General features: G+C 43.4%; 1 protein-coding gene across 1 annotated transcript; it reads left to right on the forward strand.

The window, feature by feature from the left end:
• Positions 1-2,089: 2,089 nt before the first annotated feature.
• Positions 2,090-11,661, forward strand: LOC101469344 (beta-1,3-N-acetylglucosaminyltransferase lunatic fringe). Its single transcript, XM_004569019.5, has 8 exons — positions 2,090-2,637; positions 6,430-6,478; positions 6,856-6,958; positions 7,037-7,190; positions 8,101-8,186; positions 8,298-8,457; positions 8,674-8,759; positions 9,961-11,661. The coding sequence occupies exons 1-8, from the start codon at positions 2,272-2,274 to the stop codon at positions 10,025-10,027; spliced, it is 1,071 nt and encodes a 356-aa protein (XP_004569076.1). The 5' UTR covers positions 2,090-2,271; the 3' UTR covers positions 10,028-11,661.
• Positions 11,662-11,953: the final 292 nt, after the last annotated feature.

Genomic DNA, 11,953 nt, shown 5'->3' on the forward strand with positions numbered 1-11,953 from the left:
ACACCTGCCATATTTCCTTCCAAGCATCACAGGGGAGGTCATTAATTGTGTCCCATTGGAGAACCTCATTTTTTCAGGTGCTGATTTTAATTTAACATTGGTCAGATTAATGAAAACTAGACCGCTGAAACAGATGAGACAGATGCAAAATAAAATGAAATGGCTGAATAAACTTTTATGGATCATCCATACGCAACACAAGGAATGTGTGAATAAGTAATTCGGGCACCGTCCTTTTTGATCATTGGGTTCCAAACCTTGCTTTAACACTCATGGGATATTTTGAGACAGTACTCTTCGCCAAATTAGGACTTATGAATTTCATTTGGAAAATGTATCCTAAAAAAAATCAAAGGAAACTCCAAAGAGCTCTGTTTCTAATAATTAATTATTAAATAATAATAATTATTAAATGTTAAATAAACAACAATCAACAACAACAATCGCCTCACGGGAGACCCTACAATAATACAGACAAAGCCCCAACAATCGGATTACCCCCTACGAGAAAATCGCTTGGAGACAGTGAGAAACTCCCATTTAACAGGGAGAAACCTGTTAATTGGGACTGGTTGGTTCTAGAAGCACAGATGGCTTTGCTTTTGCTAGTTGTCCCTGAGCCTGGTTCTGGTGAAGCTTTCTTCCTGTTAAAAGGGAGTTTTTCCTTTCCACTGCTGCCAAAGCGCTTGATTATAGGGGGTCATATGCTGGCATCTGCCGTGACCTACAGGAGGTGAATGGAAGAAGACAGGACAAAGACATGCTGTGGAAGCGAGCCAGAGATTAATTATAACAAATAGTTAAATAGTGAGCAAAAAGGATCACTGAAGAAGTAACACTCAGTGTATCATGGGAATCCCCCAGCAGCCTAGAACTATTGCAGCATAAGTAGAGACACTGTCTGTCTCTCGAATCCAAATTGGAAGCTGGTTCCACAAAAGAGGGGCCTGAAAGCCGAAGGCTCTGCCTCTCATTCTGCTTTTAAATACTCTAGGAACAATAAGTAAGCCTGCAGTCTGAGAACCTAGAGCTCTAATGACTGATACAATAGTGATACAATACTATAATCAAGATAAGATGGGGCCTGATATTCCTTGTATGTGAGGAGTAGGATTTTATATTAGATTCTGGATTTGGCAGCGACCCAGTGAAGAGAAACCAATATAGGAGAAATATGCTCTGTCTTTCTAGTCCCTGTCAGCACTCTTTCAGGGAGTTTTTAGGTCATGTTGATAATAACAAATTACAGTAGTCCAGCATAGAAGTAATAAATGCATGAACTAGTTTTTCAGCATCACTCTGAGAAGGATGTTTCTCATTTTGGAGATATTGCACAAATGGAAGAAAGCAGTCCTACATATTTGTTTAATATGCGCATTGAAGCACATATCCTGGTCAAACACGACTCCAAGATTCTCGAAGAGGCCATGTTGCTAGCGAGTCAGCTATGAGCTAAGCTAAGCTTAGCGATTCCCTAAAGACATAAATACTGTGAAAATAATTAGCGGCTGAATCAACAGACTGTACTTTTGATAAAGCATGTGAAGATTACACTATGAAATAAGAAGTTATATATAAGTTTGAAATTAAATTGGCTAAGCAGATAAGCAACACAAAAACACTGCTTTGTGTAGGAACAGTAAGTGATACTCTGCCCCTCTGCTCAGAAATTGGAGAAATACCAAATAGGCTGTAAAAGGACAAGTATGAAATTTAAAATGGAACACAGCAAATGGCCAATAAAATTAAAAAATAAATTTAATGAAATATTTGGAGCAGGGATATTGTTCCTCTAAATGACTGGGGGGGGGGGTTACATGAGTTGTTTTTCTTCTGCAGCTGATCACACTGGTTGCATCTTTATTCAAGACAAAGTCCCAAAAGATTTATAGGGAACTTGAGAAAGTTTGTCTTTTAAAGAGACAGTTCACCCCTGTATACACATACGTACAGGCCAATGGAAAACTATGTCTATTGGACGCTGGGGTGAGCTGTCCCTTTAAAGTGTATTGAGCAGCGGACTTTCCCTGCTTCTTTGCTGGATCTCCGCCCACACTAAACGCTCAAATCTGCCACTGGATGCAAACCGGACCTAAAACAGTCCCGCCCACTGGTGGATAACTTGTGTTAAACACAGCTGCAAGCCACTCAGTGGGAGGTCATCCACTGAAGGAGACACGCGGGACGGCTGTGATTTGGGTACTACAGTGGAGATGCTGTAATCCGGAGACAAGCGCTCTCAGAAACTTTCTCACTCTAAAAGCGTCCACGATGTGGAAACCTGTGTGGGTATCAAAAGGCCTCCTCGGCTCTGCGGGACCTCGCGCTGCTGCCGCCGCGGTCACCTGTCTGCTGGTGACCGGGATGCTGGTAGTGACTGGCGGACACCCAAACTGCAGAGTCCCGGAGGAGCTTCCAGCCGCGGGTACGAGCGGAAAAGTTTTCTCAGCATATTTCAGCAAACTGACCCGGGAGAGAAGAGCGGTGAGCGGCCCCCCGCGGAGCAGCGATCCAACCGGTCCGGTGGAGCGTCTCTCCCCGGCTGATCTGTTCATAGCGGTAAAAACCACCGGCAGGTATCACCGGCAGAGACTGGAGCTTCTTTTGGACACCTGGATATCCAGGAACATGCCACAGGTAGGTTTGATGGCCCACCTGTTACTCAGAAACGGGCCAGCTTCTCTTCACATCATGACGACAGGATTTGGTTTTAAGCACTTCGGTTTCAGCCCTTCGGTAGTCTGTATACTTGTGTTTCTAGCACCCTTTAGTTTCAGGTCAACTCACTAAAGGCACAATTGGGGAAGGCGTGTCCTAAAGGTTTCATACACCGAAGGCTGCGATTGCCATTTACATCCCCAAGTCTTTGTGTGAGTCCGGGACAGGCTGGACTGGGACAAAATAACATGGCCCTGGAAATGTGGGTCTAGGCGGCCACACAGCACGTGACAATTAAAAGCCAAGTTTTAGTTATTAGTAGTTGCTCATGGTCAAAGTAGCCATTCGTTTTACATGAATCCTTTATATTCGGCCCACTAGGAAAATGCCCCTGTAACCCAGATTATCAGTCCTGCCCTGAACCGCACTCACGGCTCTTTGATGCTCCAGGCAGGGAGCTGTAAAACGGAGATGGGTCCTTCTGTAATGTATGAGATGGAGATCAGAGGGCAAACAGGCTGATCACACTGCTGCTGATGTGCTGACACGATACAGCTACAGGCAGGCCTAATGACATGAGCCAATTCAGATCATTTTTTTCTTTGTCTCTGCGATAACATTAACATGAAAGAGCTGCGCATGGTTTTAATCTTATCGATTTTATTTATATAGCATCAAATCACAACAACAGCTGCCTCGCCTTACTTTGTAAGGTAACTATCTTACAGTAATAGAGAGAAAACAGAACAAACACCAACAGTGAGATGATCCCCTATAAGCAAGTACTTTGGCGACCTTGGGAAGGAAAAACTCATTTTTAACAGGAAGAAACCTCCACATTCTGCCTTGGTGGTCGGGGCTTAAGGGGAGGAAGACAACTTACTTTGCAGATTTTTTTTTTTTTTTAAGTCTTTTGAGATGAATTATTTCAAATTATCATCAGGATTCAACATGAAACTGTGCTTGCAGCTGAATTTTAACCTCAAGCTACCCAAACAAGATGTTTTTGTCTCTTGTGCTATAAATGTTTTCACTCAGACTGTGTGCACAAGACTAATCATCAACTAATCATTTTCATGTTCTGAAAAAAATAAGTCTTCAGATTTTTTTGTAATTGTGTCTATTTAAAAAAAAGAAAAAAAGAAAACGACTACAAAATATTTTTCAACTTTCCCCCAAATGAGTCATTAATGAATTGGCCGATCACTACAGTTTCCTTTCTAAACGTTAGTCCTGTGATGAGGATTTAGAAGTGCTGGAGTTTTAGGGAGAGGCTGGTACAGGAGGAGTTTCAGTGCCTCACAGATAAATATTTAAGATCAAACAGGACGAGCAGACAGCTTTTTGGTCTGAGGTGCGGTGGTGAGTGAGTCAAGGATGAATCCCTTGCTATAAAACACATGGGCCAGCGGTTGAGTGCACCCAGCAGCTTCAAAGCTCGTAATCAAAGGCAGACGTGACTGCGGATCATGCGATCATCCATTTAAACCTCAGTGTTTGAGGGGATGAAGCTCATTCGAGTTCAGTGCTACACCCAGACTGTTGACATGTAAATACAGTTTATGTGGAAATTGGCGTGTGCGTATGGGGCATAATCGTGCATTAGCTCTCACAGTCAGGTGTTTGTAACCCTACCTGTTTCCCAGACACACCTCTGTACTGTAACATTGCTGAGTAATGGAAACACGCACAGTCGGAGACCTTCACAAACGCACACATACCCTGGGAACTCGAAGGATTTCTCATGGGAAGTTACAAACGTGTCTGATCACGAGGATAAACACGCGCGCACTCCACCACACACACTGACTGGCTTTTGCTGCTTTTTTTTTTTTTTTTTTCTCCCTGGGTTGCCAGCCCAACTCCTGGCAACCTACCCCCACCTCCCAAAAAGCAAAAAAGGTCTACATTTTCTCCTCCTCCCCCCGCGCTGCTGCCTTCTTAGACTGGCTCAGGCGTGCACTGGTTTGTCATAGAACGCACTCTTACGCAGGCGTTCTGATGCAGAAGCTGACTCTGGGGGCTTAAGAGGCTCAGAGTGGGAAAAAAAGACTGACAGAATCTCACAGCTGGCTGGAGTGTTGTTTTTTTTGGGGTCAGTCACATTTACTCTCTTGATCACGTAGTACTTAAAGCAAAGATTTGTTGATATATTCATGCTGCATGTCAGGAGGGAATAAACTGACTCAAGAACAAGGAAAGAGCCTGGAAACAAAGAGCCTATAAGATGCAAAGACTTGAATTTATTTTGTCAAATGAAAAAAGTGTGCAGTACATGATAGATTTGTGGAGGGTACACAACGCAGTGCTATGATGGGTTTTGCTATTTAGTGTCCTAGGAAGTCCTTTGCATTCAGTTTGTGGCTGGAGGTTGCAGCAGACTTTGGACATCTGCCCTGCTGCCAGGTCTGGACCGCAGCATCCTCTCACATCAAGTATTCATCTGTCCGCTGGCAGAGCAAGAAACTTCTTGGCAACTTTTGTGGAGAAGTTCTGTAGACTTCAAGGAAAGCTGTAGCACTAACAGCATTTAAATGATCTTTAGCTGCTAAATGATTTCGCTGCAGCTCTTTGTCCTCTTACCATCGAAATGCAGTAGAATCTTTTTGTTCTATGTAGGAGTTTTGGGGACTTCAGATGTTAAGTTTCTAACGCCTCACTCGAACATAGACAATAAAGTCATAAACGAACCATGAAGAATTCTCTTTATGAACAACAATGAAAGGAAAACGGAGAGACAGATTAAATCCACTCAATCGGAGATTCCTGAAACAAACTGTCTGCCAAGTACAGTGATGACCTTATGTATTAGATACTTGCACTTGCCACACTTGTTTACCCTAAATTTGATATTGAGAAATTGGGTGATTTTCATGGACTTCTATTCAATAGAGTCGCCCCCTGCTGGCCATGAGAAAGAATGTCCCTTTTCAGACCCACAGTCTGTATTTAGCTTTAACATATTAGCACAACAAGCTAGGTGTTAGCGTTTAGCTCTATACGCCCTTTTTCTTTTTGGGGGGTTTCAGTTTTTTTCATCAGTTGGCTCTTTAACACTTTAACTGCTTTTATGCTGGACTGAGCTGACAGGATGTAAAATCATCAGATACCTTGTGTAAACGGCCGGCTGCATCATCCTACAATGGGGGAACTAATGATGTGATCCCCTGCTGAATTTGTAAGTTTGCTCACTTACAAATTCAGCAGGGGATCACATCATTACTTCTACCCCTGAACATTTGCGGGGACTAAATATGACAACTCTTTACCCCCCCCCAGGACCTATAAACGGGTTCAGAATTACTCCCAACAGTGGGCACATTATACCTGCGATTTTTTTCATTTCAAACACATTGTCCTGGAACAAAAAAAGCCAAAACAACAGACTATTTAGAGACTTGTATGTTTGGTTTTTTTTACTTCCTGTGGAGGGTTACGAGGTCTGCACAGCTTCCTGAGTGCACAGTGACCCTCAACCCTGTCACTCACCACATTAACGCTCACACAGACGCGCAGCGAGGGGGTCGAAGCCAGCTGCTGCGCTGCTGATAGACGGGAGGCTTACCTTTGGCCTGGCGCTCAGTCAGCACAGCGTCGGCGCTGCTTACTGCTGCTTCGTGGAAACGGGATGAGTCTCACCTGAAATCACAAATGTGATCTGTGAAATGCTGATGCGTGGTTGCTGTTTTTCTTTCTGTGCTACTCGGGAAAGATTACTGAAATAATATGACCGCCGTCGTGTTTTGTTTGTTTTTTTTCTTTGTTCCACAGACATACGTGTTCACTGATGGGGAGGATGAGAAGCTGAGGAAAAGAATAGGTGAGACACACACACATATGCGCACACGCACACAAACACACACAGCAGTTTTGCTGAGTAGCTGCAGTCTTATCTACAGTGTGCGAGGCAGGAAATCAGGGACCAGGCTGCTGACTGGGCAGTAATGTTTCCACAAAGTGCAGGAAGTCACTTCAGTTTAATCAACAGGCCTTTCCTCCTCTTACTCATGGAATTGTTCATCTTTCAATCAGTTATTCTTCTCATTGTATTGCACAGTGCAGAAATGTGTAATTGGGGTGTTTTTATAAGGGTGTTTTGAAGCAGTCAGGATATAATGAAATCCAATACTTAAACAGCTCCACTGCTTAAGTCGAGGCTGCCTCGATCATTGATTTCTGCTTCTTATTGATCATCAGGAGCTCACCTGATCAACACCAACTGCTCGCAGGCACACAATCGTCAGGCGCTGTCCTGTAAAATGTCTCTGGAGTATGACGCTTTTATCAGCTCTGGGAAGAAGTAAGGCGCAACCCACACCACACTGCACCACACACCCACATACACAGTTTACTAACCCACAGCATTGTTATGTCGCAGGTGGTTCTGTCACGTTGATGATGATAACTACCTGAACACAGGCTCCCTGCTGAAACTCTTGTCTCAGTACAGCCACACACAGGACGTTTACATTGGGCGGCCCAGCCTGGAGCGACCGATAGAGGCCACGGAGAGGCCCGGCACTGACGAAATGGTAATTTGGCATGATTTCGTAGAACAGTTTTACCTTAAAATTGAAATATTGAATGTTTTAGGTTTGTAACTATGCAGGCTTGCGCCTTTTTGTTCCTTCTTCTCTCTCATGTTTTCTTTCTTTCTACTCCTGGCTCTCTTTGACGTCACAGACGGACGGGAGTACGGTGGCCCCGAGAGGTCAAACAGACTGTAACATAAGAAAACACCAGCAAATAGAAAAAATGCTGCAAAAGCGCACTAAACACAACAGGAGCTGAATGAAAAGAAGTAGAAAAAAACGATCTCGCAGTAACGTGATGGAACAGCTGCGGAAGTGACAGAAACCAAAACATGGGAAGGGTCACACTGAGACACGCTTAAGGTGGAGGATACATCAGTGTTTTCAGGGAGAAAAAGATACTGTGTGTGGGGTTATTTTTTATTTTTTTTAATTGCATGATTCATATAATCGTGTCAATATGTTTGTAATTAGCCAGATACTGTTAGCTTGTCACTTCCCCAGCTGTTCTCATGTTATCGTCTCCCCAAAAACACTTCAGTTGTGTTCTGTGGGGGTTTGTTAGCGTTTATCTTGCCTATTTGCTGCTGTTGTAAGTGTTTGACTGATCAGGGCCACCGTACAGCAGCCCCTTCCACTAGCTGTTTGAGAGGGGCAACCAATAAGAATAAAGCTGGTTTAAAGTTAGTTGGAAGGCAGCGACAACAGCTTGTTTCAGACACTGGGACACGCAAAGCTACTCTAGAATAAAAACATGAAGCTGAAACAATTATCACACAATGGTCCTAAGATTGTTTATCGACATTCAGAAATTTGCAAAAGTGGAAAATGAATAAATTAATAAGAGAGGAAGTGGACAGTCCATTTATATTCATGCTGTGTGTGTGTGTGTGTGTGTGTGTGTGTGTAGAAGCAAGTGCGTTTCTGGTTTGCCACCGGAGGAGCAGGGTTCTGTCTGAGCCGTGGCCTCTCCCTGAAGATGAAACCTTGGGCAAGGTATGCCCTCACTTAAGATGAATTTGTTTTTTTGTTTTTTTTTAAATTAATTAATTTATTTTTGTTTCAGCCTCAGGTCTCATCTACTGATTCTTTCCTTCTCTGTTCTAGCGATGGCACTTTCATGACCACAGCTGAGCACATCCGCCTCCCTGATGACTGCACGGTTGGTTACATCGTGGAGGCGCTGCTCGGCGTGAGCCTCATCCGCTCAGGGCTGTTTCACTCCCACCTGGAGAATCTGGGACTGGTGTCAGACATACACAACCAGGTACACACGTCCAGACTCATTGTGACGCCAAAGAAACGAAAAGGGCAGATGAGGAGACATCTTGCACAAAGACCAATCACAGTTTTAAAGAGCGTGATTAAGATCTGCATCAGAATTTGAGGATCTCTCCCTTTTGCTCAGTTTCACAAACTTTGCCTTGGTGGCTTTTGCTCACAGACAAACTAACAAGCCTCATATATGTCGCCCTCCCATCAGGTCACGCTCAGCTATGGCACAGTGGACAACAGCAGGAACACTGTTAACGTGAAAGGCCCGTTTACTATAGAAGAAGATCCCACCAGGTAAATTTTCTGTGTCAACGTGTGACCGTATGTTGTCAAAAACATTCGCTTGTCTGCCTTCTCACACACGTACATGAGGGATTATTATGTCAGCACATCATATTAACAGCGTCAACTCTTCTGGGAAAACTTTCCGCAAAGCATAAGAGTGCGTTTATGGGAATCTTTGATCATTCTTCCAGAATCTCATTTGTGAGGTCAGATCCTGATGTTGGATGAGGCCTGGCTCGCATCCATTTTATCCCAGAAGTGTTTTATCAGGTTAAGGTCAGAACTCTGTGCAGGCCAGTCAAGTCCTTCCACACCAACCTCACTCATCCACATCTCGTTTTGTATACTGGTGCGCAGTCATGTTAGGGGTCATCCCAAACGGTTCCCACAAAGTTGGGAGCACAAAATTATCCAAAAATCTCTTGGTATGTTGAAGCATTAAGAGTTCCTTTCACTGGAAAGGCTTGGCCAAGCCCAACTCCAATCCCCCTCTACCATACTTTACACTTGGCCCTGGAAGTGATTGACAACGGCGTTGGTAGTTTAGTTTGTTTCCTTATGTAATGTTGAGCACAGGACACAACGGTGTAATTGTTTGATCTCTAAAATAGTCAGTAAAAAATCAAAAGGTCACCTTCACTGTGATTATTTACAGTTCAAGGACCGTAGCACATCCAAGCAAAGCAAAACAAAAGGCTGGAGAACACGCTTCCTCACATTAAGGGGATTCCTTCCCTTCTTTCCCCCCTCCCTTGGCTCTTTGGCCAGTAATTATATTGTTGTGTATTGAATTGAGGTAATTCTCTTTATTTATCTACTTTGTTAGCAGGTGCTGATGGCAGTGTGCCTAGATGGTGGGAGGTAATGAGATAAGCTCGCTGTGAGCCACTGGCGGCTAATGGAGGGGAATAGAAAATCAGTAAAGCCTGCAATAGTTTTTTATTCTTTATTTTTTCATTTATTTTTTTAAATCTATTCATCGTAATCCCACAGCTGCTTTGGCAGTCTGCTTTCAAATATAGTTTTCATACATGTGTAGTAAGCTTTATGTAAGCACTTGTGGTGCATGTTTTACTACAAGTTTCCTGGCTTTGTCCTCTGTCTGTCTGTGTGCGTGCGTGTGTGACTGATTGTATCCACGGCCTTATTTTGAAATCCCCAGTTGGCAGCTTCCAGGCATTGTCGCACTCATTTCCCCCCTCTCTCTCAGATTTAGGTCTGTCCATTGTCTGCTGTACCCAGACACTCCTTGGTGCCCCGGCCCCTGGCGACTTTAACACCCATCTAGAGACAAAAGAGGGAGGAAGGGATGGACCGATGGGGGAGAAAACGTAAATATCTGCCGAGTCCCGCCGCTCCCGACTCCGGAGAATGTCTCGAGGCAGTTGGGAGATTTGTGTTTGCCTCTCTACAACTCAACTAGAAGACAGGCTTTTTAGGACACTTGAACTCTGACCCAGTGTGTAAAAGTCACGTGTCTTTTACGTGGAAAACTGATGGAGATTGACTTTTTTTTTTTTTTTTGCCAAGCTGTGCTAACTGACGGCTTATTGTGCCTTCATACTCGCAATGCTGACCCCGACAGTATGAATTTTATTTATCTGACTCTGCAGTAATGCAAAAGGCCTTCAAAATGTCAAAGTCAAAGATGCTTTTCTCCTTCAAGCAGGGCTTTTTAAAGTCTGTATGTTGGTCTGACTACATGGATTTATAACACATTTTATGATCATAAGATCGCATTCATCCTCTGAGAACAGGGAATGCCAACGCCAGCTTACTCATAGCAAACTCTCAGCTATTTTAGTTTCAAGTTTATCAGGCCTGGAGCGACGATTCAGGCACGCACCTCAAGGCCTGAACTTTTGCCGACATAACCCAGGGAAGCTGCAGTCAGATCGGCTGATCCTTAGCATGCCGGTTCACGAACACGAGAGTCTGCGTGATGTGTGATTGCGCCTGTGGAAGAATGCCGAGCAGGTATTAGTCTATTGACGTCACGATGAGTCATGCCTTCTGCACGCTCTGAGGTGGATATACTCCTGCTGCGTGCTACACGAGAAAGGGCAAATTTGGACAATGTGTCGATCTGATTTCACCAGTGTTATCTGGAGTTTGTGTGCAAGATATGACACAGTCTGAAAGTAGAGAGATGCTCAGTACCAGTAGCGCCGCTCCATTAGGACTTTTATAGAATTGGCCCCACTTGGATCTAAACTGCTGCATAGTGTAGCCTGTCCTGCTTTCCTTTGAGCATCCTCTCTCTTCTTTCAAGAGATTTTTTTTTACAGCAGAGAATGTATATCACTGCATTTCCCCATCATGAAGGAAAAAAAAAAAAACCACGTGTCCATAGTGTTAAAACAATGTGGGGGGTTTTGTTTTGTTTTTTTAACATCAGTGTTCAATATAAACCCCATTCTTGGGTGTATATATTTTAGAACTTCACGTTTTTTCTCTTATTTTTGCTGTTTGCAGTTTGTCATTTGATTAAAAGACTAAAAGGAACAGTCTGACATTTTGGGGAAATGACTTTCTTCTCTTGTTTGTGCCTGGCTACTCTGTCGTATGATGTAATGTCAGTCTTCTCATTTAATTCTCCAAGAAAACAATCAGATTCCCCAAAATGTCAAACTGTCCTTTACAAAAACTTCTTTGTAAAGGTTGTTATTGATGCAAATGGAAGGAACATGACTGCACTGCTTCGAAAATGTTTTTGTTTTTGAGCATTGACTCATGTTGAGTCGTCTTGATGTCTTTCTGTGTGTTGAAGGAAGTTTGTGCAATTAAAAGTCCACCCCCGCCCCTCCCCACGTGAATGTGTGTGTATATATAATAACTGTTGCTCCTGAAGCAGAAAGGCTCTCTCCAGTATCTGGACTGTATGGTTATAATTAAAGTGTTTTATCAATCAGCTGTTTGTTCTCTTTACTCAATTGCTTATTGGCGAATTCTCCAATCACAAACAAGTTGGAGTGATAAAAATTGCACATGCAAATACACTCACACTTCTTACATGAAAAGAAATCTGCCGTTTGTTTGAAGAAGTCTTTGAGCTATGAAGAAAAATGCACTTTGACCTTTCACCTTTTTTTACTTGTTCATGAATCTATGGGTTTCTGTCTGGCGGGACTTCTCCTCCGCACTCATAACCCTCTGACATTTCCCTCACACATTCACACTAACAGTCCTCTTATCTGATCAAG

The sequence above is a fragment of the Maylandia zebra genome, linkage group LG6 (assembly GCF_041146795.1).
Source record: "Maylandia zebra isolate NMK-2024a linkage group LG6, Mzebra_GT3a, whole genome shotgun sequence".
NCBI lineage: Eukaryota > Metazoa > Chordata > Actinopteri > Cichliformes > Cichlidae > Maylandia > Maylandia zebra.

Excerpts from the sequence above, each read along its gene's own strand:
- LOC101469344 (XM_004569019.5), top strand. The coding sequence starts at position 2,272 with ATGTGGAAACCTGTGTGGGTATCAAAAGGCCTCCTCGGCTCTGCGGGA. Across the intron at positions 6,479-6,855 it reads GAAGCTGAGGAAAAGAATAG|GAGCTCACCTGATCAACACC; the intron begins GTGAGACACACA and ends ATTGATCATCAG. Across the intron at positions 8,760-9,960 it reads ATAGAAGAAGATCCCACCAG|ATTTAGGTCTGTCCATTGTC; the intron begins GTAAATTTTCTG and ends CCTCTCTCTCAG.